The following is a 25,731-nucleotide window of genomic DNA, read 5'->3' on the forward strand; positions in this document are numbered from 1 at the left end:
GTGTGTGTGTGTGTGTGTGTGTGTGTGTGTGTGTGTGTGTGTGTGTGAGTGTGAAAGGCTTAATCCTTGACTCTTTGACCATTTCATATTCTCTCTCCAGGCGTTGGTTTTCAATTCAGAAAAATCAGCTGGTGTACCAGAAGAAATTCAAGGTATATTTTAGATAAATGTCACTATTTATATATACAAAAAAAGGCTTGAACAGCCAAACAAAGAACACGCATACAGTGGGGCAAAAAAATATTTAGTCAGCCACCAATTGTGCAAGTTCTCCCACTTAAAAAGATGAGAGAGGCCTGTAATTTTCATCATAGGTACACTTCAACTATGAGAGACAGAATGGGGGAAAAGAATCCAGGAAATCCCATGTAGGATTTTTAATGAATTAATTGGTAAATTCCTCGGTAAAATAAGTATTTGGTCACCTACAAACAAGCAAGATTTCTGGCTCTCACAGACCTGTAACTTCTTCTTTAAGAGGCTCCTCTGTCCTCCACTCGTTACCTGTATTAATGGCAACTGTTTGAACTCGTTATCAGTATAAAAGACACCTGTCCACAACCTCAAACAGTCACACTCCAAACTCCACTATGGCCAAGACCAAAGAGCTGTCAAAGGACACCAGAAACAAAATTGTAGACCTGCACCAGGCTGGGAAGACTGAATCTGCAATAGGTAAGCAGCTTGGTGTGAAGAAATCAACTGTGGGAGCAATTATTAGAAAATGGAAGACATACAAGACCACTGATAGTCTCCCTCCATCTGGGGCTCCACGCAAGATCTCACCCCGTGGGGTCAAAATGATCACAAGACCAGTGAACAAAAATCCCAGAACCACACGGGGGGATCTAGTGAATGACCTGCAGAGAGCTGGGACCAAAGTAACAAAGGCTACCATCAGTAACGCACTACGCCGCCAGGGACTCAAATCCTGCAGTGCCAGACGTGTCCCCCTGCTTAAGCCAGTACATGTCCAGGCCCGTCTGAAGTTTGCTAGAGAGCATTTGGATGATCCAGAAGAGGATTGGGAGAATGTCATATGGTCAGATGAATCCAAAATAGAACTTTTTGGTAAAAACTCAACTCGTTGTGTTTGGAGGAGAAAGAATGCCGAGTTGCATCCAGAGAACACCATACCTACTGTTAAGCATGGGGGTGGAAACATCATGCTTTGGGGCTGTTTTTCTGCAAGGGGACCAGGACGACTGATCCGTGTAAAGGAAAGAATGAATGGGGCCATGTATCGTGAGATTTTGAGTGGAAACCTCCTTCCATCAGCAAGGGCATTGAAGGTGAAACGTGGCTGGGTCTTTCAGCATGACAATGATCCCAAACACACCGCCCGGGCAACGAACGAGTGGCTTCGTAAGAAGCATTTCAAGGTCCTGGAGTGGCCTAGCCAGTCTCCAGATCTCAACCCCATAGAAAATCTGTGGAGGGAGTTGAAAGTCCGTGTTGCCCAGCGACAGCACCAAAACATCACTGCTCTACAGGAGATCTGCATGGAGGAATGGGCCAAAATACCAGCAACAGTGTGTGAAAAGCTTGTGAAGACTTACAGAAAACGTTTGACCTCTGTCATTGCCAACAAAGGGTATATAACAAAGTATTGAGATGAACTTTTGTTGTTGACCAAATACTTATTTTCCACCATAATTTGCAAATAAATTCTTTAAAAATCCTACAATGTGATTTTCTGGATTTTTTTTTTTATTTTTATTTTTTTCTCATTTTGTCTCTCATAGTTGAAGTGTACCTATGATGAAAATTACAGGCCTCTCTCATCTTTTTAAGTGGGAGAACTTGCACAATTGGTGGCTGACTAAATACTTTTTTGCCCCACTGTATGTGTGTATATAACATGCGTCGTCTGACCTGCATGTTTTTCCTGTCTGCGTGGCTCTCAGGACCAGCCTACAGTTGTGGTGGAGGACTTGCGTCTCTGCACAGTGAAGCCCAGCACCGAAAACGAGAGGCGGTTCTGCTTTGAAGTGGTCTCCCCATCAAAGTGAGCATGCGTGGGCAAACATGTTTGTGCATTCATGCATACATGTATTTAAGCGATGGTGGTGAATGTTATCAGTGTTAAGTGTGCAGATTCTAGAAGAGGGGAGGGGGGGGGGGGGGGGTGTGAGAATTTGTTTGGATCAATTTCTCGTGTGTGTAGGTGTTGTTTGTTGCAGGCAGACTCTGAAAGGCAGCAGCTGGGGTGGATCAGTGCCGTCCAAAACAGCATCGCCTCAGCCTTTCAGGAGCACAGAGAGGACCCACACAGCCCAGTGAGGACACACACACACACACACGCACACACACATACACATCATCTTCTATACCTGCATTTTTTTCAGTGGGAGTTTAATCCGATGAGATACAGAGGAAGTTCTGTGCCTTTGTTCGTCTCCTCATTCCTGTATTTGTGTGTGTGTGTGTGGTTATCAGAGACAGCGCTGCAGCTCGGTGACGGCGAATAGTTTGGGAGGAGGAGGGGGAGGAGCGGATCAGGAGAACAAGGGCTGCAAGGCCTTGGAGGAGGTCCAGGCCATCCCGGGGAACAAGCAGTGCAGCGACTGTGGGGAGCCTGGTCCCGATTGGGCCTCCATCAACCTGGGCATCACGCTTTGTATCGTCTGCTCAGGAATACACAGGTACATTCACACACACTTCTACACACACACACACACTCAGCATGAAACCGTAGCTTTAATGGTTTCCTCCACTTCACAGGAGCCTGGGAGTCCATTTTTCCAAAGTGCGCTCCCTCACTCTGGACTCCTGGGAGCCAGAGCTCATTAAGGTAATACAACCTTTTAACTGAAGCGGCTACACAACCTTATTATTGTATTTCCTGTGTTAACAAGAAGTCCTCTCGGTAAGATGATTATGAAATACATTATGGAATAGTACTTGAACTAAACTCTCCAAATATAGCACTGAAATACATCACACTGTGTCTTTGCCTTCTTCAGTTGATGTGTGAATTAGGAAACACAGTAATCAACAGGATCTACGAGGCCCGGATTGACGAGATCACCATCAAGAAGCCCCACCCCTCCAGTCCCAGGTACAAACTAACCAATGTTTACACATGCGGCTCGGTTTACCCTTCATAGACGGTACTACTATGTCTTATCTGGCTCTGGAGGGCAATGGCCCAGGTGATGTCATCAGGGGTATCTTGGCTTTGTCTTTAGGCTTCATGTTTTCAGCAGAAAGTCTATTTTAGTTCGGACAAAGTGGCGTTTTAAAAGGGAAACGGGGTCTAACAATTGCAATATGGGAAACATGGGACCCAGTGTTTCTGGAGCTCGACCCACTCCGGAGAGTAAAAGTCCCTTTTAAATGAAAACACACAAACTTGATTTATCTGGTAATCAAACAAGGAGCCAAAAATGAAAGAAAAAGCACAAAGTGTTCCACATTATTTATTTTTTATTTTCAATCCACAGTCGGAGACTTTGTTTTCCTTGAGATGGATTTCCTCCAAAATACCTCAAATGAGGGTGTGTCCCAAATTATAATAATATATCAGCATGCTAACTTCTGGTGGTCAAATGCAACCTCCATACCGGACATCTGGGTTTATTGAAATATTGGCAGTGGGTAATTAGTCATATTTGGTCCACAATTCGACAACAGTACACACCTGTACTACAAACCTGTCTTTAAACGGAACTTTATTTCCTAATGATAACATATCAAGCTGTTGATCCGGCATGACTCAGAAATCAGCAGAAATAAAAAAGAAAGCACTCTTCATCTCCTCCTGCTGTCATCTTCATGTCATTACATAAAGGTTTATTTCTGCCTGTTTGTACATTGATGATGAAGACTAAGTGTGCGTGAATCAACTCTCCACATCTCTGAAAAGGTTTATATATGTGTGCATTGAGAAAGTCAGTGGTTTCAGTGGCTGAACTTTAAAAATGTAACCGTCTCCAAAGATCTATGTAGATTTACAGATTAATATCTCAGCGGCCTACGACTCTCTTGAGACCTATTTTTTGACTTCCTGTTCTCCTCTCTGTTGTGTCGCAGCAGACAGGAAGTGCCACAGGTACCTGATGCACATGATTAACGTTGTGACTAAAGTGTCCTCCGGAAGCCTGCTGTAAGGCTGCATGCTCTCTGCAGCATGAGCTTTCAGTATCCTCCTGTCTGGGCTTTTGAAGTATTACTTTGTTTGTTTTTCTGTGACATATTGACAACTCAAATTCCTTACAACGCAGCTGATAAACATGGATTGTTATTGTTTTCAAGCGGTAGACGGCTTGCGTTTGTGCTGTAATTAAATGGTAGAGAAAGGAGGCCCTAAATGGAGCTCTTTTTAACAGAATTTACGAGTTAATTAAAAGACACTGAGCCCCACGAGGACATGTGTGAAGCATTCTTGTCTCACAGCTGCACAAGCAAGATGTGGAGTCAAACAGAGAACGAGTAAAACCAGAAACATACTGACAAACACAGGCCTGCATGTCTGCTTTGTTTGCTTTTGCTGTGTGAGAGAAGACTGCTGAAGAAATATGAGTTCCCTCCCATCTTGTTCTTTCCTTCTCTCTAATCTGTCATTTCTGTCCCTTCCAGGAGTGACAAGGAGTCGTGGATCCGATCAAAGTACGTTGAGAAGAAGTTCATCCAGAAGCTGCCCGAGACCGGCAGGAACCCCCTGCAGAGGCGATCCAGCGGCAGGAGGAACCGAGCGGACACGCAGGACCGGGCCGTGCAGCGGCCGCCGCTCAAACCCAAACCGAACCGAGCCACTCTGCCTCGGCTCACAGGTAAACACACACACACAATCCCCAAAGTTGGTGATCCAGCAAAAGTTAATAATCCTAAGGGCCCAGTCAGCTGTGTTATGTGTGCGCGCTGTTGCAGTCAGCAGGATAAACCAGTAATCGTGGCTCTCTCTCTTTCCTCAGGGCTGAGCCCCAGTGACCTTGTCCAAAAGAACAATACACACAAAGGTGAGATAAACATTGCCCGCTGATGCATATTCATTACGTGTTCAACATGGACCGTCAGAGTAGCACATTTAAAATGTGTCGCGTCTTCAATTTGACGAAAAGAGAAGTTAATTCCCCCCCTTGCTCTCCTCAGAAGTGGACGAGGAAGTGGAGGATCTGAGCGGGCTTCACCCCGGGGCGTTGTTGTACCGCTCGGCAGCCCTGCAGAACTTCCCCGTCATGGCCGACGCTTTGGCCCACGGAGCCAGCGTCAACTGGGTCAACGTGGCCGAGGAGTCCAGCACGCCGCTGATACAGGCAGTCTCAGCGGTGAGGAGAGCTAGAACTTGAGTTGACGATATTAACCTCTCCTTTAGCGCCACCATCTGGCAACTGTCTTTTCTTCCGTCCATCACTTTGCAGCCTTTAAGGCCCCACTAGTTGGGACTTTATATGTTTACCTGTTTGGACGAGGTGATAGTAGGGAGAGGTTCAGAGCAGATCATGTAGGTGGTGTGTGTATGTTTAAAATATACAAATGGCGGCCTCGTGTGTTCCTGTTTCCTGACCAGAATGCGCTGGCAGCCTGCGAGTTCCTGCTGCAGAACGGTGCCAACGTCAACCAGGCAGACAGCACTGGGAGAGGACCGCTTCACCACGCCACCATCCTGGGTCACACCGGGTAGGACACACACACACACAAGCTGGTACACATATGAACAGTCTAATTTCCCACATTGACCAAAAAAACGGTGTGCAAAAGGTGACACAATGTGATGTTTTGGTCAGGTCATCGGTACAACTTACAGACCGTTTGTTCTAGAAACATGAATACCTCTATCAGACAAACAACCATGTCCAATCCAGTAAGTGACAATAGAATAAAATAAATAAAGATGAAAATGCAAACAGCAATAGACACTGACACGGAGGAAGAAATGCAAGTGAAAGAAAATCTATTAAAGCCTTTCTGGCACAGCGCTCAGAGCCATTAACGAAGCTAAGTAGATTCGGCCAAATGACATTCCTGTGTTGTGGGAAATCTGCACAAAGGAAGTGATGAATTACAACACAAAAGGGTCTCCTGACGCGAATTAAGTTAAGACTTTTTACGGCTTCATGTCGGAATGTTTTTTTTTATGTTTGTGCACTTGACATTATTTATTTGTATTGGTGTCCGATGTTTGCTTTTAAAGCACTGTAAAGTTTCCCATTGTAGCTTTACAGCAAAAAGAACCTGGTCGTTTAAACTGAAAGGAACAAAACGCAGATAACACGGAGAGCATTATTTCACTATTTGTAGCGGTGCTGCTTATCAGAAAGTCTGTCCCTCATCTGGCCTGGGACAGATTGCACACTTCTGCTTGGAGCACATGGTTTGGAGCATGATTTGTCATACTTTTAAGAGGAAGTTTTATTTTGAAAGTACATTCAAGAATAAGGTTTACAAGAGAACAAGGCTCTTTGACCAAATGGGGCCATGGGTACTTATATTCAGGAACAAAACTAGGAACTAAAAGTCCACTTGTTGCACTTCCTCTTCCTGAAGAACCGCAAAGATGAATTAAAAAGTTACGGTGACTTTTGAGATGCATCTGTCTTCGCTGGTCAATTGTAAAAGCACTTCATTTGTATATTTACACATGAAATATCAGAAAACTTGTTATACAAAATGTCCTGAAATCTGGAACTTGATTTAGTTTTTTTTCATGCCGTGCACACACACATTCTCACACACTATCTCTTTGCTTCTCCAGGTTGGTCTGTCTCTTCTTGAAGCGAGGAGCAGACTACAACGCCAAAGACAAGAACCAGAAAGACCCCATAACCATTGCCGTGGACACCGCCAACGCTGACATCGTCACTTTGTGAGTATTTGGGGACGAGAACAGAACTTGCATGTTGACGTATGTAAGCCAGCTTCTCTTAACTGATCCTCTTCCTCCTCAGGCTGCGGATCGCCAAAATGAACAAGGAGATGCGGGAGATGGACGGAGCGTTTGGCCAATCAGGTCAATCGGGGGGGCAGGGGTCTGGGGGTTTGTTAGGCGGGACAGGAGGAGGGCGGGCCCACACCAGGAAGAGCCTGCAGGCTCTAAAGAACCACATAAGTGGCTGGGCTCTGGGGGGGCAAAATGATTAGTGGGGAGAGAAACCGGCCCCAGGACAAGAGACTGGAATGAGCCTGTTTTTGCTCGTGAGCTAAAAGGAAAAACATGTTTATTAAGCATTATAAATCATGTGGCGTTTATATCTGCAGCATCTGCAGATAAATGATCCTGGCCTTCCACCCTTATCATTCAAGGAAACCCGCATCATGACATAAAACTAAAAAAAGGAACATTGCCTTCATTGAGAAAAGCATCAAATGAAATTCTTGTGAACCAAGTGAAAGCCAGAACACAGGGTACGACATGCAGTGTAAAGGCAGAGACTCTCTGAGAACGGATTCATTTACCTCAGTGAAGACGGGGAAATGTCATGTGAAACAAAAGTGCACTTTGAATTACAAACGCACGTCCTCCTGCACTTTGAAACCCACACAATCTCTGAATACAGAGTGCTGCATGTGGGTGTTTCTAACAGAGGTTTATATGTATATATAATAGACTTATATGAGGCCTATATTTTATATTGTATATTTGGGATATTTTTATATATATAGTTTGTACAGTGTTCTGGCTTCATCAGATCCTTTTTATTGTGTTTGTGTACTGGTCGGTTTCTTTCAGTCCAGTCATGTAAGCTAAATTCAATGTCGGGTTTGGTCCTCAAGGACATTTTTTTTTTTATTTTTTTTATCCCGCTATTCTGTGAATAGCGACACAGTTTGAACCTCTTGTTATACATCACGTGTTTGTATTTATCAGACTTTCCAGAGCTCAGTGCTGCGGCTCTTGAGCTTAAGGTTAACAGTTGGGTTTTGTTTGCATTTTGTCATTTGGCTCCTTTCTCATGCTGCAAAGTCCATTCTTTCATGATTGTCCTTTTCGTGGCTATCAAAGGCTTTTATTTAAATTATTTTTTTTTTTTAAAGTTCTTGTGTCAGCTGTTTCACTCATGAAGGAATGGAAACGTGATGCTTTTTCGTCTGCTTGAAACAGCTGCTGGTCAGTATTTGACGTGCTTCATCACTGTGTGTCTTTGTTGTGTGCACTCATGTGCCTTTTTGCCCTCTGCCCGCTGAGATGTCCAGCTGGTCTCAACTGCTTGTGCAGTGTGCACACCTACTGCGAACTACGAGGTAAAGTGCATGTGCATGCCCCGATGTGTGTGTGTGTGTGTGTGTGTTTTATTTGTTCAACTGCATGCCTCTCGCTTTTTAGGGCTACAACTCTGTCCGCTCTCCAAAGTCACGCAGCTTTTGACGAGAGATGTTATGGTTCAAACACAGCTGCGCCTCGTTAGCAGAGAGCCAAGACTTTAAAGAGATTGCATTCATTTAAGAATGGATTTCTTAACCTTTGAAGCTTGTGATACTATTAGTACTCTATACTAAATGTCATGCTTTAAGGCTCATGTCTTCTTGTGTGTTTTGTTTCTTCTTCCAGGTGATGAAACCTACCAGGACATCTTCAGAGACTTTTCACACATGGCTTCAAACAACCCAGAGAAGCTCAAACGCCGCAGCGCAGACGCCAGAACTTAACCGGCTGTAGCCTCCTCGTCACCCTGCTGTACAATGCCACATTTCCCACTTGCATGCTCTCAAACACATATATAGAAAACGTGGTAGTATCCAACACACACACACACTTTCCCTGGCTACGTGCCACATGTTGGGTCATAGCTCAGCTGGTGTTGACTTCAGAGGGGATGGAAACGCTCCAAACAGTGAATTCTTTTGTGTGAACATGTCGGACCAGAACAGTCGCGTCTGAGCGGGAACACTGTGGCAGCTTTATGAGAGCAGCATGAGGCGTCTTTATGTGTAGCAGAGGGTATCATCACTCTGCCAAGGTTTCTTAATTAAAATCTGGTGGATCTGTTTGGGACTTTTCTTTTTTTTTTTTTGTAAGCTAAAAGGGCAGTGTTTTTTGTGAAATGGACATAATTGTTGCAGAGATTAAGTGAACTCTTCCCATCAAATTCTAATGTACACTTTTTTTTTTTTAACATTCGGGACATTTGGAGACTGTGTTCATGTTTGTTTTGTTAAACTGTGTGAGGTACTTGAGATTTGTATCATGATCAAATAAACTGCAATACAAAACATACATGTGTTTAAGTATTCTTGGTTCTAATAGTGTACAGTGTATGTTTGCTGTCCCGAGTACACATCTCCAGCAGAGGGCGCCATCATTTTGTCATAAGCAAAAAGTTACCACAGCAGACCTGCCCGATATGTTTAAGACAGAAAGTACCAAACGTAAAGATGCTTTTTAATCAAGAACAAGTACAAAATATCTCATTTCAAACATAACAGTGTCAGGTTACAGCCTGGGTGTGTTAGAGTGGTCTTTTACTTAGAAGTCACATGTCTTTTGCATTTGGATTTTTGCCAGCAGGTCACAGTGACGCAGCAGTCTCTGACTTACAAACACAGTTTATGGTTTACAGAAAGTACAAAGCTTGAGCCAGCAATGAGTGCGTGTGATCTGAAAATACACTTTAAGAAGCAACACAACCCACCGATTGAAAGTCAAAGTCATCATTAAGACAGTTTCTTTAATTCATAAATCTATAGGCACAAATTCATTAGGGTCCATAGTGTCATCTCTGCCTCATTAAAATAATATTGTTCCAATGAGGATGAAGATCAATCATGTAAGTGCAACATTTTAATTTACTTTTAGTCAAGTAAGCAGAAACTTAATGGCATGTAATAATAAACACATTTCCTATCTTGTCACAACATTCTATCTATGCATGTAAAGCCAACATTGCAAAAGCAGTATTTAAATGCCCAGCGTTTTCCTTTTAGGCAGAAGGTGCTGTCCTGAACTTTAAACTGAGGTTAGGATGTGTAACAGGGTGAGGAACTCACCGGCCCCTTTATGCTGTCGGAGCTCCTTCTTTGGTTCTGAATCTCTGAGGTATAATGCAAACACGTAGCCATCCAGCCACATGTGGAGCAGCATATTAACCATCGTTGTGCTGGCTGGACTAAAGAGTGTCAACAAGGCTCTTGAACCCTTAACCTACACATTTTTGCGGGTTACTGGATACTTCATTAACTCCTCTGTGATTGGTGTCAGAGGGCGAACTATGCATCTGTTCCAACTCTGGATGTAAACCCTTATCTTTCTCGTCAAGTGAACGTCTGAGGCGGCGGCGGCTCTTTGCAGGAGAAGTAGTGAGGCAGAGTGGTGATGGTCAAAGAGCCGAGAACGAGGAAACCGCCCGCGACCACGAAGGAAGCCATGTAGTTGCCTGTGATGTCCTTGAGCAACCCTTTGAGACGTGGAGTAAAGAGCAAATGAGGGCAAATCTCAGACCTATATTATTAATATCAAATCATCAGCTTTTTTTAAATTGGGTGTACTGACATTTTAAGACACTCTGTTGGCTATAATTGTAGCTGTGTTTTATAGTTGGGAATGTTTGTCAGAACTTAAAAAAACAAAAGAGGGAGTAAGAAAACTGGCTAAATCTGATTACCGGTGCTCAATTAATGATTGACTATTTTTAGCTTCAGTGTGTTGACGGACTGATTTAACTCCCTTAAACTAACATTAAAAAAGGAGACATGACCTCCATTGGGAGATATGCAGCAGTTATGGACTGTGCAACCAATACTGAACCGGTCTGCTCCCTCCGAGATGTGCTCGTACCTGACAGCGGTGTCCCCAGAAGCCCGGCGCCGCTCTCGATGAGCTGCAGCAGCCCGAGGGCCCCCATCACGCGGTCCACGCCCACGATCATCGGCACCACCGCGAAGACCAGCGAGGTCAGCGCCCCGGAGCAGAAGCCGTACAAGAGGCTGATCGCCATCAGCGCGGCGTAGGAGCCGGCCGAGGAGCTCACGGGCAGCAAAATGATGAACACCCCCGCCAGCACCGTCCACACGCTCAGCAAGTGAAGGGGCCGATAGTGGCCCAGGTCCGAGAACCAGCCTGACACCACGCGGCCCAAAATGTCTGTGGCGCCGGCGGCTGACATGACAAAAGCGGCCTGGTACTCCGAAAAGCCGGCTTGCCGGCTGTGGGCCACCAGGTGGAAGTAAGGCACGAAGTAGCCGACGTTGAGGAGAGTGACGGCCAGCGTGTAGGTGACGTACGGCCTCTGCAAGAGCAGCGACAGCTCCAGGTAGGACGAGACTCGCCGCAGCACTGCAGCGCAGGACGACCCGCTCTCTGAATCCGCCTGGGTGGTGGAGGAGGAGGAAAAGAAGGAAATGCTGAGCTTCATCTTCACTTGACATGTGTCATCCAACATCTGTGTGTTTCTTGAAGACGGTAGCGTCTTGTCCTACCTTCGCCGGGGCTTTAGAGCGTCGCCGTGGGCGGATGAGAGCCCCGCAGGGCACGATGTTGAGGCTGAGGGCCCCCAGAATCAGGAGGGCCCCTCGCCAGGCATACGTCTCCACCAGCAGCTGGAAGAGCGGGTTGAAAGCGAAGGAGGAGAGGCCGATGCTGGAGAAACCCACTCCCAGCACCAGGGCGCGGCGGCGAGTGAAGTTGGCCATGACTGTGGCCACCATGGGAGTGAAGACCAGACCCCAGCCCAGACCTGGAGGAGAGGGAAGACCAGAGGAGGGGGTTTTAATCCAGTTGTCCCTGAGGAGCAACAACTAAACCAGTTATGTTGGATGTTTGTGCTTCGTTACCGGAAATCAAACCCATGGTGAGGTAGAGGTGAACGAGACAGGTGGCCTGGGAGGCAAGTATGAGGCCGAGTCCAGCAAGACAGCCCCCCGTCATCACCACCACCCGGGCATCGTAAGCATTGCATAGTGCTGCAGCCAGCGGACCTGCAAAACACACACACACACACACACACACACACACACACACACACACACGGTTTAGCTTAAAGTCAAATAACTACAGACAACCTCCATTGCTACACATTTCTCCTAACCTCCCATATTTGGCATTAATGGAAACTTTGGAGTCCCCAACAATGTTTGGATGTATGGCGCGAGTTTGTAATGAGTGACCCACTGGGGGTTGTTAAAGAGTTAATGAGTTGCAGCCCCTATACCACAAAGCATCTCTAAATGGCTTAAAAATGTGAGAATCCTTCTATAAATTGTCTGCCGCACATAGTGGAACACGTGGGGGGGCTCACTGAAGAACTGCTGCGCTGCCAGGCCCGTGGACGAGATCCAGGAGATGGCCTGAGCGCTCTCCTCGAAGTACTGGACGAACTCCACGAAGAAGATCCCCAGGCTCCGCATCAGGCCGAACACGAGGCTGGTGCTGACGAACAGGGCGCCGACCAGCACCCATCCCCACCCTCCATCCGGGACCTCGTCTTCATCGCTCTGTCCCTCTGCTTTGGGCCGGACATTAGTCATGTCTCAGAGAGATCTACCTGTAAAAAAAAAAAAAAAAAAGAAGAGGAAAACGAAGCACCATCAGCCTCAGGAAACGCAAATGACAGCTCTCACCTTTTTTGCAGAGGGAGCTGTAATGATTAACACACACCCCCCCCCCCCAGCCAATAGATTCCCTGGTTGTGCCATATAAGTGTTGTAGGCTGGTTAATGACTCAGCCTTAATTTGACAACCAGATATAGGTGAGAGGTGACGAAGTGTTCACGGATCAGCTATGAAGAAGTAGTTGATCGTGAAAGAAGATAAAAGCCCCACAAACAACTTTCACTATGACAGGAGTCAGCAGACGTGACCGAGGATTAAAGGAGGCGTAAAGGAGCAATATGTAAACTTTCCCCAGTTATGTTGCTGTGGTTTTTACCACTGATACAAAGGAAAATTATGCTAATATGATTAAAAACACGATAGAATTAAGTACATACTCGTACGCAGAAGGATCCACACACAGACAACTGTACTGAAGCTCCTCCTCTGACGTTGATCACGACTCTCAGCTGCTACATGGACTTTCCGTGATCTGCTATTACAAGAACATCGAGAGGATAAGGTTTCCTGAAAAATGTGCCTTCTATTTGACGTTTGAGCAGGAGTTTCCCTTCTGTTGCTTCATTTCTGTAGTGAGTTGAGCCGAAGCAACAAGTACAATAACACGGTGATCTGATCCTCTCCTAATGCCTTTCACTTCACTGCTGCTGGAATTACAGGAATCTGCCCTCAAACACACACGCACTGATGTAGACTTGCAAAGAAGCACAATTAGTTCTGGTTTTCGCTTTTTCTTATGTCTTCACGTAAATGACGTAGGCTTCACACGGCGCCTGCGCGCTGGTTAACAACACACAATGCTTATGTATGGAGGTATTAAAATGCTCCTCGACCGTTAGGCTCACGAGGTCTTCGCTGCAGCCGCGCGACTGAGGTTGACGTTTACCCTGAGAAATGAACACGTGACTACCTGAAACTTCCACGACGTCCGAAGACGTTAATAGTCAAATGTGTTTTAATGGTTTGCATGCTAATAAAAGCTTCCGTTCAGCTCGACGGTACTCACTCTCGGTCCGTCAGCTGTGTCCGGTGCAGCTCATGGTCCTCAGTCTGCACGTGCACCGGTGGTAAATGGCACGAGAGCGGTGTGAATCACCTCCGCAGGCGGCGGGGGGAGAGTTCAACTGTCACTGACCGCTGAGCAACGAGGAGTTAAAGGGACGCGTGCGCAGTCCTCACGGGGCGCGCACAGTCGGCATATCTTAGTCATAAAGCCTGATAATAAGTCAAGCTTGTGTACAGCCAGTGTATTTGTAGCCTACTATGCCTTGTATATTTCTCCTTAACTATTAAAAACATACTGATGGATGAAAGCCTAGTCCTTTAATATATCAACAAGTTCGCTTCAATTTAGTATAAAGTTTAGTAGTTGTGTGGCAGATGGCAAAATAGCGCACACACTGGGAGACTGAAAATTACATTATACACGTTTTTTCCCCCCTCAAATTAATAGTTAAACAAAAGATTTGTTGTAAATAATTAATTTAATTATTTAATAGTTAATTAAATACAACAACACCACAGCAGCTTTATGTCAGAGATTAAAGAGGCACGGCAGAGTGGGTGAGGTAAAAAACAAGATAACACATGAATGAGTTTCCACATGTGTGACGCTAGAGGGAGGCAACCTGCCTTCAGGTTATCTCTCTTCCTATTGGCCCTGAGGTAAATATTATATATTATTAACTCCACTACGTTTATCTTGACAGCTGTATAGATAGATATATAGTTTTAGGTTTATCAAGCCAACATCTGGCTTTATCTTTATCCATAATTAGCTGATAATACTTAAGTACTTCTGCTTCAGCAGGACTTTCCCTTGTAATGGAAGTGTTTCAGTGAGACACATGTTTACTTAGTGAGCGATCAGAGTGCTTCTTTTTGCAAGATGTATTTTTTTTGTGATATATTGACTGTGTAGAAGTAGCTCAGTGGCCAGTTAATCAGCTACACCCGGACAGTCTAATGCAGGGGTCACCAACCTTTTTTAAACTGAGAGCTACTTCAAGGGTACCGAGTAGTACGAAGGCCTACTTATTTGATACAAACTTCCTGAATAACAAAGTTGCACAGATCACCTTTTAATAATAATAATATATGTGAAGAGACCGTTTGATCACATGTCAGTTAATTATTCCTCACAATAATTATTAATAATGATTTCCACAACAATGATGGTATCTACGCATATATATTGAAACATGTAACTTTTATTTCTGTCAATCTGTTTCAACATTTGGAAGTCGGAGGTATCACATCTCTGATATGTTTGTATCATCACATGATCAAAGCCGGTTACTTTTGCACATAGCGCCTGCTGGTGACTGATCCAGTGGTAATGTAGACATTTTGCGAAGTCTGGGTCACCTTTGCATTGCGCAATGAAGCCTGCATGCCGGCCCGTCATCTCGGGAGCCCCGTCTGTTATCACCGACACCAGCTTTTCCAACGGTACCTTTTTCTCCACGAAGAAACTAGTAACCAGTCTGGTCTATAGCCGAGCGGGGGATCCAACCCTCCGAGCCGCGCGAGCGTCTTCGGGCGCCCGCGTCTAGTCTGGGCCTTTTCGGTTGGATTGCGTTGCCTCGCCTCTACCCCCCACCCCTGAGTTGTTGCCCCGCGGCCTGTTCCGAGGATTTACGGACCTGACGACGGGGTGCGCTCGCGGCGCGCGTCTGGCTCCAACGGGAAGCGCCCGCCATTCGGAACCTGAAAACCTAGTGCGGCGGCCTCGTCCTGGCTGTCCGCCGTGCGCCTCCGGGTACCCAACTCTCTTATGACAACAAATATTATCATTTTAAAATCTACACTAATGCAAGCGTTTTTTGATTAAAAAAGAACAACTACAATTTCAGACGGAGCTCTATGGTGACTAGTGCTATTTTTAGAACATGCCTTGCGGGCGACTCACGTGGTCCCTGCGGGCGACAGGGTGCCCGCGTGCACCGTGTTTGCTACCTCTGGTCTAATGCAATCCAATACAACTTCTAAAGTCCCATTTTACGGTGTCTATAACGTTCAAAGTTTCAGTCAGAGAGGTGTCAATTAAATTATTTGCATTTTATTCAGAGGTGTTTCTAAGTTTCAGTAAATAAGTTTAATATTATTCACTTCCTGAATTATGTTCCACAGAACTCCTCTTCTCTGATAAACGTTGTGACTTTAGTGAACTGGTGTGTTGACAGGGTGTCATCGGGGGGGGGGGGGGGGGGAACTATATCATATGTTCATTTTCTTTTTCAGTGAAGTTGAGTGGTGAAGGTTGGAAAGTCCCGTCAGACTTCCAACGTTTGTCCGCTGAGCACGCGGACAATAAGCCCGGCGAGCCACAACTCAGGGAGCAGGAAGCGGGGATGACAGAGGGTGGGAGAGTTCAGCAGGAGTCTGCAGCCCCCCCCCCCCCTCCACAGTCCTCACACGTGTTGACGGCTGGTAGTGTGTGTGAGTGCCCGGTATTATGGAACCTGGAGGAAACAGGTGCCCTGGGCTTCATTGTTTCCACAAAAGCAACCAAAGAAAAACAACAATAAAAAAAAAATCAGAAAAAATGGCGGGACAGATTTGACCGAACAGAAGACGTGATTCATTGGTAGAAAGCGTGTGTTAATGACAGGAAGGAAGTTCAGGGACGAGACAGGCTGAAGGAGGGGAGTGTGGCAGAGGCACAGCTAAAAGAGCTGAAAAATATATGTGGAGTCTGGAGCATCTTCATATTAGCAATATACATCTTTCACCATTTGTTTATAAATCATACACAATATTGCATAGGTCGGATATTAAATGAGACACTGAACGCCAAAGCTCCAATTCATATAAAATGATTTAATTTAGATTGTACAAAACCATCTTTGTCCAGCAAATGAACCCATACACATACAAACTGTCATATTATTATTACTTATTCAATTGTTTACAGTCATCTCAATTCAAAATTTTCATGGCAGAAAACAATATATCGTTTAACTTCTATACTGACTAGTCCTTTGCCTGCTCGGACTATAAAAGCAGATGTTACTGCGTACTTTTTTTAAAGAACATGCAGGCCCCAGGCCTCAAGGTTAAGAAAAAAGTTAAATACATATTTAAGAAGAATATTTCCAGCCTTAAAACAAATTTTTCAATTTAATTTACTTTAATAAAGCTCCCACATTCACCACCTTTCCTTCGTAAAACCTGCTTTATCTTTCCTTTAAACCATTCACATACTCGTACTTCTTCAAAATTCAGTGTCCACTCATCCCAACACATTTGTCCTCTCTTTCCATGTCTTGTTCCCTTCTTTCCATCCCTTCACAAACCTTCAAAAACACTTTTTTTTTAACACCATCTCCATCTCAGAAAGGCCACCCAGGATTTCTAAAGAACCTTATTGAGTCACGATTAGCTCATCCAACAACATGTAAATGTCTCTTTCTCCAAATGGAATCCATTCTAAAACATGTGCTCACAATTTAAAATAATTCACCAAATTCCACATTTTCTTGCAGTTATGATTCAGATGTTATTCTGATGAAGGAGTGAAAGGTCAGACGGCCTTCAGCAGGCCTGCAGAATAGTCTGGTAGGGCTCCGTCAGGACCTTGTAGCGGATCTTGGTGTTGGTGACGGCCCCGTGTTTTTGCCGCAGGTGAAGACGCAGCTGACTCTTGTGGCGGAAGTGCAGGTCACACTTCTCACACTGAAAAGCAAGAGGTCAACAGATTAAACAGCGGCGGTGTATCGGTGTACATGCTGTGTGTGTGTGTGTGTGTCTTGTGAAATATACGCCATTGGTCAAACAGTCAGTGTGTCTGACTCACAGTGTAAGGCTTCTCTCCAGTGTGGATGCGCAGATGGCTCTTCAGGGTCTGCAGGTGGCGGAAGCGGGTGCCACAGGTGTGACAGGGGTAAGGTTTCTCCCCCGTGTGGATCAGAACGTGGGCCCGCAGATGAGCAACCTAACACCAGACCAAAGCAAACGAACAGGGTGAGAAGCTTTGTATCGGTAAATGTAATCAGCTTAAGCCCCTCAGACACCACAGATTGACTCCATGTGTTCAAATAAAACTGGTGTCAGGTACGATATGACTCGTTTATTCCACCTGACAGGCAACTACAGGACCTCTTTATGAGAAAAAGAGGAAACTCTGTCCTCTTAAACCTGTTTCATGCACTTCCTCTCCCCTCAAGCGCTCACGCACACACACATAAGTGAACCCTCACCTGAACGAATCGCGCGCCACAGGTGTCACAGCGGTACGGCTTCTCTCCGGAGTGGATGCGAGAGTGAGTCTTCAGGTTGGCCGGTCGGTTGAACTGGGCGCCGCACACATTGCAGCGGTACGGCTTGTCACCTGCCGGGGCAAAGGCATTGGTTTTAAAGAAAGAAAGAGAATGGAAAAAATACATAAATAAAATAAAATAAAATAAAACGAAGCCTCACCTGAGCAGACAGTCTTGGTTCCTTGAAGGTTGCCAGAGTAACAGTAGGGCACATAGCAGTTCTCACGCTTGATTGCATGTTGGGCGGCTCCTGGATCAGCGGGGTGCAGGTTTGGGTAAATGGTGCAGGGTGAGACTGAGGAGGCAGACGAAACATACACATGAAAGTGTTTGAAATAGAGCACATTGAAGGCATAATGTGTTCAAAGTGTAAAATGTGTGCGTTTGTCTTTTACCTGTTCCCTGCTTGTGAGTGTGAGGCACTGTTGGGGGATCCACAGAGGGGGGTGGCCCGAGGGGAGGGGCTCGGCCAGAACCCTCGTAGCAGGAGGCCTGCCCCTGTCTGACGAAGAAAGGTTCATTATTTCACAAATGCTTCATTATTTTTCCTCTTTCATCCCATAATTTTAATTCAAAAAATAATTAGTAACCTGATGAAGGTCTATGTAGTTTTTACCTATCAATCTGACCGGGCACTTCTCCAGACCACGCCTCTGTTGCTTTAGGTGTCGAGCCCATCCTGTCGGCGACGGGTGACTCGTGACTCTGTGCCTCCTCCATCTCCTCTTCCTTCACCGTGGTGGCTGCACAGAGAGGGTTGAGGACGATGTACTTGTATTTCTTCCAATTGCATGCCTTTGGGTCCGGCGTGACTTTGATATCGCTCTGGAGAGATAAACAAAATCCAGTCGATTAGTAAAATTTGAATTCAAAACACAACTTCCCAGTGGTAACACAGACCACCACTTACAGGCCATAACTCTCTGATGGCTTGCTGCTTCTTTAAACTCACCACAAGGTTTTTGTTGCAGGTGTTGGACTCTGCTGGAGAGTTTGGTTGGCAGCTGGAGCGGGCGGGGCTGTCTGGAGACGGAGTCGGGGTGCCAATGAGGGGCAGCTCGGGCTCTTTCAGCTCCTTTGACCCGGGCTGGCCAGTCGGGAAAGCCCCTGGCATGAGAGAGCCCCCGACATCCGCAGGGACCCTGCAGGAGAAACAACAAGGAAGTGCTGTAATGAGCTGAACCTGTCAACAGACAAAGGCACACAAACCACAGCCAGCAGCACTTGTGACATTCTGCAAACACAAACCCGATAAAAACCCACATAATCCACCCACCTTGTTGCCACTGCTGTTGGGAGTAATCTCTGGGGTCCTGCATTGGGCAGGTCCCCTCCTCTGGGGGCTACAGAGGCTACAGACACCCTGGAGTCCAGCTCCAGTTGAGGATGTCTTGCACTCATTTTCTCCCTGCTGAAAAACAAAGAATTTGTCAACCCCTCAAGTAAAAAAACATGTAAAATTGCACGTTAAAATTGTCTTTTTGCCTGATTCATGATTTAATCTGTCCTGGCCTCACGACAGATGTTCTCTCACCAGTGCAGCTGCATGAAATCCCGGCAGGTGTCGGCCACGTGGTCCATCTGCAGGTAGGCCGCCACGGTGAGCACCCCGGGGACGGTGCTCGGTGTCAGCGGGAGGCGCGAGGTGTACATGAAGTCCAGCAGCAGGGACACGATGGATGGGTCCAAGGCGTTGGGGAGGGACACGGTCATGAGCTGCTCCCCGCTGCCCTGAAGCAGCACACGGCGGGAGTACAGCGAGTAGAAGAACCCACTGAGAGGAGAGAGGGGAAAAGACAGAAAGATTTAATGTAAGATATGCATTTTTATTTGGATCAACTGCAGTGTTTTAGGTCAGGGAGACATGGTGAAAGGGATAGGAAGAAGAAGACAATGGGTGTCCCAAGAGGAAAGCAGGAAGAGGCGAAGGGAAGACAACAGTTATGAGTCAACCAGAAGAAGAGAGAAAAGAACACACACAGGATTGTGTTCATAAAAGGAAACCATATGTAAAAATATACTAGTTAGAGAGAACCTGCAGACTCCCGCAGGGGGACTATTTTGTGCAGATGCATTGTCCTTTGCACCAACCTGCAGGCCACGAGCACAGCACAGTGCGCCCGTAGATGTACGTTGCCGACGACCAGGGTGGTGTCAGTCAGGACGTTGCGGTGCCGGAGTTCGTTCAGGTTCAGCAGCACGTCGCTGGAGTGGCGCGTGAACTCCTTCACGTATCCCTCCGCCGGGGCAGAAGACCTCATCTCCTGCCCTCTGTCGACCCGGAATCCTTCCATTATGCTCATCTGTGTCTGTAGAGAAGATGAACCAACCAATGCACATCATATCAATTTTTGAATATTTGAAAGATTTTGAAAGATTTTTATTTTAATTAGAGTGCACAATAATGACCTACCTATTTGTAATTGATAAAATAAATAGACTGGAGTGTCCCAGACACATCTGTTAGGTGAGACCAGCTCCCTACTCGTACCTACATGAGGAAAAAAGAAAGAAACATCCACTCTTTAATATGAATACTTAAGCTTTACTATTCACATTTCTGCAGACATCAAAATGCTTGCAAAATGCAGCGAAGTAGATATTACAAAGAAGTCATGAGAACATTAAAATGTTGTGAAAAATCTCAAATTCAACCAACCAAGTACAGTTACTAAAAACAATTAAAATCAAAAGACTTCCTCATCTGACAGGCCTAAATGTGAACTTTTAAGGATTAAACAAGAAAGGACAAAAGCACTAACAAAAAAAAAAAAACAGCAGTTAAAGCAAGCCCATTAACAATATAAATATACTGAGAAATTATTTTCCAACTCACCCCGACCAGCAGGGACGAGAGCTAACGTGCACCGCGCTGACGTCAAACCCCCGGCTCGGTGTTGAGTCTACAGTCAAAGACGTGGAGCAGGGACTCACCCTCCGTCTCCACTGGCTCTGAGCAGCACTGTTAGGGGGAGGCCGAAGGAAGGCACCTCTTTATAATGTCGTGCAGGAAGCCCCCATACAACCAGGGCTGCTTGTTTCCTCTTTCCTCAATGGCCCACGCGTCCACTGGAAGCAGCGCAGGAAGAGCCCAGGCCCAGGCCCCCGGCTCCAAGTATTTTTAGTGGCCTTATTAGTTTTTGTAAACCCCCATAGCTCTGAGCACAGTAATGGCAGGAAAGCGTAGTGTGTTTTTGTGCCACGTTGAAAAAGCAAATATGAGCACCCTTGGGGGGAGGCGGTACGTGCCTGGCTATCCAGGGGTAAGCCATCAGTTTTCCCCCACCAACGCTTTCCTCCCCATCACCCCTCTCCAGGACAGAGGAAGCTGTCTGAGAGGAAGCTGGAAGACCAACGTATTGTTGGATATACAAGCTGTGCCCTCATCATGGAGATTCTATCTTATCGAGGGACTTTTCTTTTGTATTATTCATACAATTTTCACTCATATTTTGTGACAAGAGTCCTCAAGAAGAAAGTTTTTAAACATGGGAAGTAAAGAAAAATCGGTGTCATTGCTGAGTGGACCAGAATCAGATGAATGGGACATTAGTAAGGTGCTCCACAACAGTGTCCGGAAGCTTCTGGCTTGCTGCCTGAGAGCAGAGGCGTCGTGTTACGAGGACCAGAGAGGAAGGAAGCGAGGCCAAATTGATCGTTCTAGATGGGGGACACCTTCTCCTGGTGCTGAAAAACAACCTTTACTCCGCCCCGACTGGGAGAAATGCAGCCGACAGATGTGCAGGAACTGCCCTACACACACACACATGCACATGCACATGCACGCACACACACACACACACTTCTGAATGCATCCTGCAAAGCTGCTCAGAGACATGGATGAAAACGCCTGCGCAGGACATCCGTCAATAATAAAGCGAGCAGGAGACAAGGGAGGAGGAATTGAGAGGGGGGGGGGGGGTAATGCAGGGAGGGGTCAAGGGCTCAGAGGTCATGAATAACTAAAAAACAAGTGAAAAGTCACCTCATCCTAGCAGCAAGACAGTTAATCGAGGCGCCGCAAAAGTGAACTGTGAACTGTGTTTCCTTCACATCAAAGTATTTTACAGAAGGAGACGTGGAAGGACGAGGAGAGGTTGACTGAGTTCAAGATAAGCACGGCCTGCTTAAAAAAGCCAGGATTGCAGGATGAAGCAAGTGGACCTTTAATTGATGAAGAGAGAAATTAAATTTCACGGATAAGATTGAGAATTCAGCTACACCACCAAAGACAAATATTAAATTCTGTAATGACTTTTGAGCTGCAACTTGTCCCGTTCCTTTCCACGATGTGTAACAAGTGTAAACTGTGTGTAGTTAGTGGGGAAAATGTTATTTTAGAGCAAGGAGACACAACTTACCGACACTAGTTTGGGCATTGGGTGCGACTTGTGAAAATATATATTTATTTGGATACAAGTAAAGTTAGCGGAGGGTCTACAGCTTGTGCGCGTGTCCTTGTGCTTGTATTTGTTTGCATGGAGGTGCGATCAGTTGTGTGCTTGGCAAAAGCAACAAAAAAAAATAAAACAACGATTATGAAAACAGAGAGGGAGATGTAGGTCTCGGCTACTTCCAGGCATTGTGAGAGGAACGGATGAGGTGTGTGTGTGGGGGGGGGTTGAGGAAAAGTGAGAACATTACTAAACAGGTTCACCAATAGGCGGAAGCCATTGAGTCCATCCCGTTGGCAAGGCTTGGCAATGCTCACAGAGACTTCCTGTGCCCATCAGCAACCCTGTTCTTCATCAAACGCAGATCTGTTCACCATCAAAAGTTGAGTAACTTTCTGCAAAAGAAATACACTTCTGTGAGATTTCAAGAGGAAATTGAACATGTCAACGTCTATTTAACTGCTGTCACTCCTCGTCAAACAGAACAAAGGCGGGGATTCCCCGTCTTTTGTGGTTTCCTGGTTGCTTGGACAGAACCGTATTGTTTTTTCTGATAGTGTACCGGCTGAGGCTATGCTTTGACTTGTAATCCCCCAGTCGGTGCCAAAGATGTTGGTGGCTCCCTACAACAATAATAGATCTGCTTCAACGGCCTCTTCCTGTGATCGCGGAGCACTGTGGACATATAAGGGCAAACAGGCACAGGCTGCTGGAAGGAGGAGCAGGAGGAGGAAGCGGGGATATCCCAGGGAGCAGCCTCGGGTGTTTGTCCACGGTATTGGCAGAGATGGACGTGGAACAAATAAATAAATAATATAGTTATGAAACCCTTCCTTTGAAGAAGGGCCTTAGGGAACGCAGTGGGCCTCCATCATGGTGCTGGGTGGAGTAGGAGGAGGAAGAAGAAGAAGAAGAAGAAGAAGAAGAAGAAGAAGAAGAAGAAGAAGAAGAGGGGGGGGGGGGGGGAGGGACAGTTGACCCAAATCTCATGAACCACAAAATAATAAAGCGAGCTCCTTTGACCTTCATATTCAGGGTGGTAAACAACCGGGTGGAGAGAAGACATTTTCTTTTATGTCTTGGCTTTTTTAGTTTTTATATCCTGTGTTGAAGAAATACAATTTTATTTCAGCTGTATTTAGCTTTCTTTCGTCTCATTTTATTATTTGGCAAATATTTTTTATTTTTACTTTAAAGTCTGAGGTTGCTGTTTCTCAAACATGGAAATTGGCTATTTCTTCAGCCAAAAATAACTGTCTAGAAATTGCATGTAATTTATGGTTATGGGTATTTTATAATAAAAACTTAACAGGCTAGTATTTATATTATGGTCGAGTTTTGCTTGTACTTTTATTTTTCATAAATTCATGTGACAGACCCCCCACCTCTCTCTCCACACACACACACACACACACACACAGAGCAACAGCAGTTACGTCACACATCGGGAATGCAGTGAGGAGCTGCCGCTGCTGCTAAAGGCCTCAGGATCCGTCACAAAGTAGGTGAACGACGCTAAACCTAACAGAAAGCCATCTCGGGGTAACTTCCCCTGACCTTTGGGTGTGTATCAGGACCCGTAGATTGTATTTGTGAGGCTCGTTTCGGGCGGTAGGAGTCGGTTTAGTTCATTGTTTCCTCCTCGGTTGCTGAAGTTAGCCTTAGAGGCAAGGCACGAGCTCGGCTCGAGTTCAAAACAGGATAGCAAACAAGTAAACAACCCTGTTATTAAAGTTAATTATTGCTAATTATCCTTCATTTTGGGTTTGTATATTACTTTAGCGGTGTGTTTTAGACGTGACGCACGAAGGACAGATTTGGACAGCACGTCTCTAACGTTATATCCATTCGCACGAGAGCTACCGTAACGCTACCGTTAAAAACAAGAACAATACCGCCAATGTGACGTCTCTGTTTTGTTTTAACAATTTTACATTGTTCTTGTTTTGTAGATGAGACTGAAGGGAAGAGGAGAGCCACTGTGAAGGTACTGTGAAAGGTAGGAGATGCTAATAGGATGCTAATGAGATGGGACATACTGTTTGCGGATGTAGTTTGTGTCTTAAGTTCATTATCCATGTTGACTCGGGCGTGAATCATGTTGTCTTCCAGGTATTTAGTTTAATTTAAGTCGCTCACGTCGATACATTCAGATACATTGTGTCAAATATGTTAAGCTAACCAGAGCATCTTACCTTCAAAATAAAAGAGTGGAATTTGTTACAGAATAACTGTGTGTGTATAACTTACAAACATGAGTACATGGGGATAACGTGGATCCAATTTGCATTTTATTCCATTTATTTCAGCCGCGTTGGCTTTATTTTTGAAATATATGTTGCCGAAACGCTCAAGGTATGGCACTTTATTTTTTAAATTCATTTTAAAAACACCGGATGTCGTCTTTGTTTATTCCCGCGTGCTTGATTCTTGTCACTGTCGTCAGCTTTGACATTTCATGAGGTGCTGCGACTCCTTTGCATCCAGGAAGAGGTCCAGCCGTGACAATAGCTGGACAAATGCACAATCTTTGTGTTCTTTTTATTACATTTTAATAAAACCCTCTCTATTAACATGGAAACACAGTGATTAAACCGTTGACGCTCATTTCCTGGCCCGGCCATCCTCGGTTTTGACTGTGTGCTCATCCGGATTCAGAGTACTTGAGTCAAGTCGACTGTGGAAGTGTTGGTCGCTCTCTCCTCCACGTGGTCGCTGTGTAACTTCAGTTCATGCTGATCCTGCGTGGTTTAATTGCAACTAGAACAACTCCATGGATAGAAATAATAAAAGTAAAAAAACAAAAGGCTTAAATGTCGTGTTGAAGCATTGTCTCCCCCCCATGTCTCCATCATGTTCTCATCCATCATTATAATCCTCTTACCAACAAGGATTTATGACGGCCACACCACCCTCATTCAATCAGTGTGAGTGGGCTGTTAAACTCTCCACACACTTGTTTTTGGCTTGTCTATGTCTTTGCAATCCATTTTTGCACTGTCGGTCACACAGTGGCTCTCCAAAAAAAAAATGATAAAACAGTACATTCTTCTTTTGTGCAATGAGATAATCACGATTCAACTATATATTTTTATATATTCAACTATCTAATGCCAGATCTCTTTCTTAGTCTAAACCCAGTAGTATTCAATATATATATTAAAAAAAAAAAAATTATCTATCAATCAAAAAATGATTAATCAGCATTAACTTGTTTGGAGAAAAACCTGAACATCTTTGCTCGCCATCTTTAAGGACCTTACTTTTCTTGTTAGGTCATTTTTGACACTTTCCATACATCCCCGTCATGTATATCAATGTATTTCCTTAAAGATCAGTGAAGGTCCCGAGGTGCAAGTCGGCCCTTTTGTCGGCTCAGCTGTGAGCTGCAGCGTTGTTATTTATCCCACAGAGAATACATAATATATTGTTATGAGCCAGGTGTTCACATGTACACAGACGCATATCGTTACACAACCATTTCCTGTCCTGTTTTTGTCTCCGCTTCATTTGGAAATCAATGATGTGTGTGTGTGTGTGTGTGTGTGTGTGTGTGTGTGTGTGTGTGTGTGTGTGTGTGTGTGTGTGT

General features: G+C 45.3%; 4 protein-coding genes across 8 annotated transcripts in view; 2 read left to right on the plus strand and 2 right to left on the minus strand.

Annotated features, from left to right (window-relative positions):
* The window catches only part of acap1 (ArfGAP with coiled-coil, ankyrin repeat and PH domains 1), a 19,224-nt gene extending 10,069 nt beyond the window's left edge, over window positions 1-9,155 (plus strand). The window contains exons 11-23 of one of the 2 annotated variants that reach the window (XM_031850995.1): window positions 101-152; window positions 1,908-2,008; window positions 2,168-2,279; window positions 2,440-2,645; window positions 2,725-2,794; window positions 2,967-3,061; window positions 4,582-4,775; window positions 4,917-4,961; window positions 5,095-5,270; window positions 5,513-5,622; window positions 6,698-6,808; window positions 6,891-6,952; window positions 8,492-9,155. In XM_031850995.1, coding sequence (XP_031706855.1) covers window positions 101-152; window positions 1,908-2,008; window positions 2,168-2,279; window positions 2,440-2,645; window positions 2,725-2,794; window positions 2,967-3,061; window positions 4,582-4,775; window positions 4,917-4,961; window positions 5,095-5,270; window positions 5,513-5,622; window positions 6,698-6,808; window positions 6,891-6,952; window positions 8,492-8,589 — 1,432 coding nt within the window. In that variant the 3' untranslated portion in view covers window positions 8,590-9,155. Of the gene's footprint in view, window positions 1-100; window positions 153-1,907; window positions 2,009-2,167; window positions 2,280-2,439; window positions 2,646-2,724; window positions 2,795-2,966; window positions 3,062-4,581; window positions 4,776-4,916; window positions 4,962-5,094; window positions 5,271-5,512; window positions 5,623-6,697; window positions 6,809-6,890; window positions 8,277-8,491 lie in introns of those variants that run through there. The other variant, XM_031850994.1, reaches the window with a different exon arrangement.
* Window positions 9,156-10,099: 944 nt separating this feature from the next.
* Window positions 10,100-13,601, minus strand: slc16a13 (solute carrier family 16 member 13). The gene is made up of 6 exons (XM_031850996.1): window positions 12,865-13,601; window positions 12,174-12,419; window positions 11,710-11,853; window positions 11,356-11,612; window positions 10,715-11,246; window positions 10,100-10,334 (listed from the first exon to the last, which is right to left on the minus strand). Exons 2-6 carry the CDS (start codon window positions 12,400-12,402, stop codon window positions 10,192-10,194), a joined length of 1,305 nt encoding a protein of 434 aa, XP_031706856.1. The 5' UTR covers window positions 12,403-12,419; window positions 12,865-13,601; the 3' UTR covers window positions 10,100-10,191.
* A 2,694-nt stretch (window positions 13,602-16,295) lies between these two features.
* Window positions 16,296-20,770, minus strand: bcl6b (BCL6B transcription repressor). The gene is made up of 12 exons (XM_031851211.1): window positions 20,585-20,770; window positions 20,162-20,239; window positions 19,840-20,057; window positions 19,283-19,522; window positions 19,025-19,159; window positions 18,701-18,890; window positions 18,365-18,573; window positions 18,144-18,250; window positions 17,909-18,043; window positions 17,689-17,819; window positions 17,286-17,423; window positions 16,296-17,164 (listed from the first exon to the last, which is right to left on the minus strand). Exons 3-12 carry the CDS (start codon window positions 20,049-20,051, stop codon window positions 17,024-17,026), a joined length of 1,638 nt encoding a protein of 545 aa, XP_031707071.1. The 5' UTR covers window positions 20,052-20,057; window positions 20,162-20,239; window positions 20,585-20,770; the 3' UTR covers window positions 16,296-17,023.
* Window positions 20,771-23,557: 2,787 nt separating this feature from the next.
* Window positions 23,558-25,731, plus strand: part of trip6 (thyroid hormone receptor interactor 6) — a 7,362-nt gene continuing 5,188 nt past the window's right edge. For 2 of the 4 annotated variants that reach the window (XM_031851503.1, XM_031851506.1), the window contains exons 1-2: window positions 23,558-23,643; window positions 24,095-24,141. The gene's annotated coding sequence lies outside the window, so the exon portion shown is untranslated. Of the gene's footprint in view, window positions 23,648-24,094; window positions 24,142-25,731 lie in introns of all 4 variants that reach the window. The other 2 variants (XM_031851505.1, XM_031851504.1) reach the window with 2 other exon arrangements.

This window comes from Anarrhichthys ocellatus, unplaced genomic scaffold, assembly GCF_004355925.1.
Source record: "Anarrhichthys ocellatus isolate YVR2014 unplaced genomic scaffold, GSC_Weel_1.0 scaffold11, whole genome shotgun sequence".
NCBI classification, from domain to species: domain Eukaryota; kingdom Metazoa; phylum Chordata; class Actinopteri; order Perciformes; family Anarhichadidae; genus Anarrhichthys; species Anarrhichthys ocellatus.